Source organism: Lytechinus variegatus, chromosome 11 (genome assembly GCF_018143015.1).
Source record: "Lytechinus variegatus isolate NC3 chromosome 11, Lvar_3.0, whole genome shotgun sequence".
NCBI lineage: Eukaryota > Metazoa > Echinodermata > Echinoidea > Temnopleuroida > Toxopneustidae > Lytechinus > Lytechinus variegatus.
Genome location: NC_054750.1, coordinates 34,872,687 through 34,878,686, shown reverse-complemented (window position 1 = coordinate 34,878,686; position 6,000 = coordinate 34,872,687). Strand labels below are relative to the sequence as shown.

Here is a 6,000-nt window from a genome sequence, read left to right as displayed (position 1 = left end):
AAATTTGGTCATTATACATTAACAAATATTGAGAACAAGTACATGTAGTGCTAAGGTAGGGTTATTTACAGAAAATACAGTGATAAACTTAGCTCTTGATATCATTCATAATCATATCCATGAAAGCTGAAGTCACCATCTTGATAAAATAATATGCTACGCCCATGTGTTGTGTACATGTATTATGATATAAACCAGTCAAAGGGAGTCAGCTCTTTAAAACAAAACATTGACTTCATTAATTTACAAGAACTGATATGCAGACAGTACAGACTGAAAACTAACTTTGGAGTACAGGAAAACAAAAAACATATCAAATAAACATAAATGAAGAAAATTAGAATGCTTCCAACACAAATGAATTCTACTTTGAAAGACGAGTATCCTAAAGTGTCAAAGTTCAAAGAAAGAGAGGGAAGAGGGGACAGATGAGGAGAGAAGGGGGAACAAATTAAAATTAAATAGACTGAGAATAACTAATTAAGCAACGTCTTTGTGATATTCCTCTGCTTAAATTATAATGTGACTTTCACTAATTTATTTTGAGCCAATCAGTAGCAATGATTTCAGAAGCTTACAGTTGTCAGTAAAAATGATTGATTGCTAGTATTTGTTTCATGAAACACTCTCAAGGTCTTTGAGGAAAGCCTAATTCTTGCCCCTCTCTTTAACAATCATTTTTCCCAATCCCTTCGCATTCCCCCTCCTCTAACTACCCCTTCCCCTCCCCTTCCGCCGCCCCACCCTATCCTCCTGTCCCCCAGTGACGATTGAGGCATCATTAGCTACGAGTATTGTAACATCTGTTACAAATGGGCACGACTTGTTTGAGTAACCTCCCGCTTTCTCCCTGCCGCGCTTTCAACACCTGAGCACGGCCCGTCCCGGGATTTCACAGTGTGCGGTCTAAGTATGCTGCATCACATTCCGTCCCTGCACTTCAACAATGTCCCCCCTCTCCTACTTTCTTTCCCATCCATACAGCAGTCATTGACTGAACATGTATTACATGTTCTTTAAAGGTCTCACATTAAAGACAACACAAGTATTTCTCTTTAAAACAGATCTGCTACATACTTGTATATCACAGTCAATTACTTAAACACTTTGTGCCTCACCTGAAAAAGGGGTACACATATACATACACTCTTTGTTCTAAGATATAAACCAAGTACTGACTTTAATAGCTTTCAGCAGTTGAGTTTCATTGGATCCATTGTTATCATTTGTGAGACAGGGTCGTAGACTGTCTTTGTGTAAAGATGACATGGACAGACACTTATTTCTTTGAGGGACGGCATTTCTTCTATTGCATCTATCCACCAATTACTGGAATGCGGCTAACAATGACCAAGCTTGCTGATTGGTTGAAAACAATTTTGGCAAAACAATGATTAGTACATTCCTACCAGGTGAGCCGGGCTTCTCAAAGTTTATTGCCAATTTGATGAGCTCGGATGAAGAGGTCATCTCATCAAACTCGCTAATATTTATTTATCTATCTTGAAAATAAGAATAATGTCTATTTGGCCCTGTCAAAATTCAGCTCAATGCACTATTACTATTTGTATTTCCTGAAGGGAAAATATTGAAGGATTTTATCGAGGGATCTACGGCAAGAGAAGAAAAACCTCTTGTTTATTTGCAATAGATGGTAGTGCTCAATCTAATGAATTTGACATTGATGTGGTATTTTGCTTCGAAAGGAGATAGACTAGATGGTGTAAATCATAACTGAGCGGAAGATAACTGAAATGACTATGTATGTCTTTTCTTTTTGTCATGTCTTTTAATCTATTCTTTGTATTTCTTTTCTTATCAAATTAATAATTTAAGAAGAGGATGAATGCTTGAAGTGGTTAGCATAAGAAGATAAACAATGCTAAATTGTCAAGAAGATAGCAAATAGTATGCATGGCAACCCACTGACCCACATAGAGCAAGTAAACTGAACTACAAGGTATGCACATTCAAACCTGGCAGACCAGGTCAAGCATACTTTAAACAATTTTCCTAAAATGAAAAATCAAGAACTTTTTCACAATAAAATGTGATTTTGTACACTTGTCTAAGCAGGCTACAATTAATGTGTCTATTGAGCAAACTTTGTACTTTGTATACAACTTTATTTTGTCAAAAAGAAGTAGATCTATTTCACACTTGGTAAATTTTCCTATTCTTGCAATTGGGTATTTATTATAACTAAACTCTATGAAGCACCCCCCCCCTCCTCCAACTCATGAAGTGGTATATTATACAAATAGCGAATAGGCATGAGTGCGATGGTGCGAGATTTCGCATGAGGTGAATGCGAAATCTCGCACCATTGCACGAATAAGAATATTCGCTATTTGTGTTGTACAACGGCTCGGAATCTAGCAAAAATATAAAAAAACAAGAGTTTTTCCCTCCAGTAATCTATGAAAAGAGAGCAAAAATATTGAAAGCGAAAAGCAAAATCCCACAAGCCGGGCCCACAACAAGCGCACATGGTCTTGGACAGCGTTGCGCATTTAGCCAGCGGGGTGTACACGCATTGTCACCTTATTCAATGAAATCACATTGTGACGTCACCTTATAAAGCCGTGCAATTGTACATTTTGGATGGTACGTCTTGTGTGCAACGGTACGAATGTGTGACATTCAGCCTCCATTTGATCGCGTACAACAAGCTAAGTAGGCGTTGTACAATCATGATTATCAAAGTTCCTTTGTGTAGGGAGAAGTTATCCATAAGTTCAACTTAAATTTGTTGCTATCCACTACAACCATTATAACCAATAAGATGAATTGCAAATATGAAAGAACCATACTGATTGGTTCCCAGTCAGTATTGTAAACAGAGTACGCGTGCAACAATGATCTTGATTGGTCATTGGTATTTAGCGATTGATTGCAAACCTTTTTGTTACAGAGCCCTGATCATTGATTGTTACCTCAGTAAAGTCCAAGCAGGTCATATTGTTCATATAGGTGGATAGTCAAAGATTTCTGGGTAAATTGTCTAGAATATTGAATCTTATCAAATCTAAGCTTTTAAGTTCAAAAGTTGAATTATTACAGGTTGAATGTTTGTTTGTACTTCAACATTCTAAGAGTGTACTGATTTCATTTAAGTCTGTGCCCATTATAGTAAAAAAATAAAAAATAAAAAACAAACACAGCAATCAAGAAAACATGATTGTTCAATTTATAAAGCCCCATTGTTAAAATCATTAAATTCCATCCAGGTTCTACAGCTAAGTTGAATATTCCCAGTGTTTCCATTTAAATCAAGCCACTAACAAGTACTCTTATTGTTTTGTTGAAAGAGGTTCATATAGATCTAGATCAGTGATATCATAAATGTCATCAAATGACAAGATAAAAAAGAAATTAATTTAATTACCTTTAACCTCATGACATCCATAGGATCACCCTCTCGGTTGCATAATGATTTATCCCATAAGAGACCCTAAAAAAAAAAAATTTACATAGATCTTCCTTGAAACCCATAATGATTTCTTTCATGAAATATGTGTTATGTGATAGATGCAATTCAAAATCTGACATACATTATGAATATATACTATGTACATTGCAATTACCTTTCACAAAGCAATGACATTGTGCTGTGACATACATCTCTGAGAAAAGCGTTATGAGATTATGGGCAAAATATCAAATTTATCAAATCTAACTTTGTATCTTCACTCTTTATTCTGAACTTGAATTTATGTACATACAGTAGGTAATGTTAACAACAGAAATGAAGTACAAATTTTGATAGCAAGTTTTTGTTTGTTATCGTTCTTCTTTGTACAAAACAACTTTTCAAACATAAAATGGGGGGGGAATTCATTTCTTTGCACAAAGTTAAGCTATGTGACATACAAGGACTACATAGGATAAATGCTGGAAGGGCCTAGAGTAAGGTTGTCAAGAGAGGGCAGCAAACTTTATTTATTTTCACACAGAATCAATCAAAGAAGATATTGTGGTCCCTTTCATTCTGGAACATATGACTGCATGAATAACAGGCAAATATAATCAAAATATCAATTCCCAATGATTCAAATAAAAAAAAAACTTCAGCAATGCAAATTATACTAAAATCAAATGTAGAAACCGATTACTGTCAAAATATTTTGAAAATAATCCTTTTCAACAAAGAAAGATTACAGTTTCAGGCAAACACATATTATTAGAATCATAACTGCTATTTGACATTGAAAAATTTTACTTAACAATGAATCTGAAAAGGTTAAAGATAATATTTGAAGCCTTGTGTAACTGCCCCCCCCCCCAAAAAAAAGGCGCTATACCAAATACTAGATTGGATCGGAATAACCTACTGCTTGTTGAATAAGAGGAAATACACCATTTTATTTTACTGGATTGCCACACTGCCCCTTTTCAGGTCATGCTCCAAAGTTCAAACAACTCACCTCAATGTTTTATTGACATGAATGTCAAGAAGCATATCTCATATTCGTTTGATTTAATCTTTATAGACAAATCATCTTTTGGTCAATATTTCAACTGTTGTGACAATCTAATAGTCAGTATAAACAGAATCCAATTAATGACCACCCAAGTATTTATAATTATACGTAGCAATAGAAATTATATGCTGAATGATTCTGATAAGAACTAAATACTTGCTGTGAAATTAGCAATATGAGCATGAATCTCCTGCCGGGTGACAGATCTTTTTCAAAGCAACGTTGTGCTTATCAGTATTGGTAATCTTCAGTTTCCTCCCTTTTCATCTTTGATTTCATTGTTTCTCAACTTTGTTTTACATGAACTTATTAGATCATGAATGATCCATGATGATATGGTAATAATTAACCCTTATCTCAGAGAATTTTCCTTACATTGTTTAATGCCGCTTTCAGTACTTTGCATTTGGCCTTTACCCATAACTCCATTCACTCACCTGTAAGAAGTCTTCTAGTTTTGACGATTGCACACTACCTTTGACCTGGAATGTTACCGTGGTTACGCCTGGATCCAGATGACCTTTGGCATTGGGTTCAGAGTTCAGACCTTTCTTTTCCAGCAGTTGGTATCCACTAGACAATCAGAGAACAAAAATTATAAGTTATTCTTCATTATTTCATTTCATTGTGACATCCTTTTTTTCTGAAAGGCCACCAATTAATTGCACCAGCATGGAGGAAGAAAAGGGAAATGTTGAACATCAGTCAGCACTACCAAAGGTTATATTGGACTATGAGTGTTGATGAATTTGTAATGTTGTTGACACTTTGGTTAATTCTTCTGTGTGATATATTATTGGTAGTAGACTCACATAATAATATTCCTGATTCAAGTCATATTCTCTAGCCTTCTTTTAATCTGTCACTTCTTAAAGGTTCGGTATCGGCTACTTAAATCATATTGTTATCCAATTACATTTCATTCAGAAAAAATCTTCCCGTCCATCTACTTTCTTTCATGATGTTGATGACTCTAATTTAAAGGACAAGTCCACCCCAACAAAAACTTGATTTGAATAAAGAGAAAATTTCAACAAGCATAACACTGAAAATTTCATCAAAATCGGATGTAAAATAAGAAAGTTATGGCATTTTAAAGTTTTGCTTCATTTCACAAAACAATTATCTGCACATCTCGGTCGGTATGCAAATGAGGAACTGATGACATCACTCACTATTTCTTTTGTATTTTATTATATGAAATATGAAATATTTTTATTTTCTCGTCACTGTCATATGAAATGAAGTTTCATTCCTCCCTGAACATGTGGAATTGACTATTTTAACATTTTGTGCTTCAGGCAAGGAGGTCCTAATCGTCAAATTGGTAAAAATCGAAATATTGCATAATTCAAACAATAAAAAACAAAAAAAAGAAATAGTGAGTGAGTGACATCATCGACTCTCTCATTTGGATGTAACTGGCCCGTTCATATAACTATTTTGTTAAAAATAAGCGAAACATTGAAATGTCATATAACTTTCTTCTTTTACATTCTATTTTGATGAAATTTTC

The 6,000-nt window shown here is 34.6% G+C and overlaps 1 protein-coding gene across 2 annotated transcripts in view; it reads right to left on the bottom strand.

The window, feature by feature from the left end:
* Positions 1 to 457: 457 nt before the first annotated feature.
* LOC121424560 (COBW domain-containing protein 1-like) overlaps positions 458 to 6,000 on the bottom strand; it is a 40,919-nt gene continuing 35,376 nt past the window's right edge. The window contains exons 11-13 of one of the 2 annotated variants that reach the window (XM_041620289.1): positions 4,922 to 5,057; positions 3,389 to 3,454; positions 458 to 1,359 (exon numbers count right to left, since the gene is read on the bottom strand). In XM_041620289.1, coding sequence (XP_041476223.1) covers positions 1,327 to 1,359; positions 3,389 to 3,454; positions 4,922 to 5,057 — 235 coding nt within the window. In that variant the 3' untranslated portion in view covers positions 458 to 1,326. Of the gene's footprint in view, positions 1,360 to 2,730; positions 3,455 to 4,921; positions 5,058 to 6,000 lie in introns of those variants that run through there. The other variant, XM_041620287.1, reaches the window with a different exon arrangement.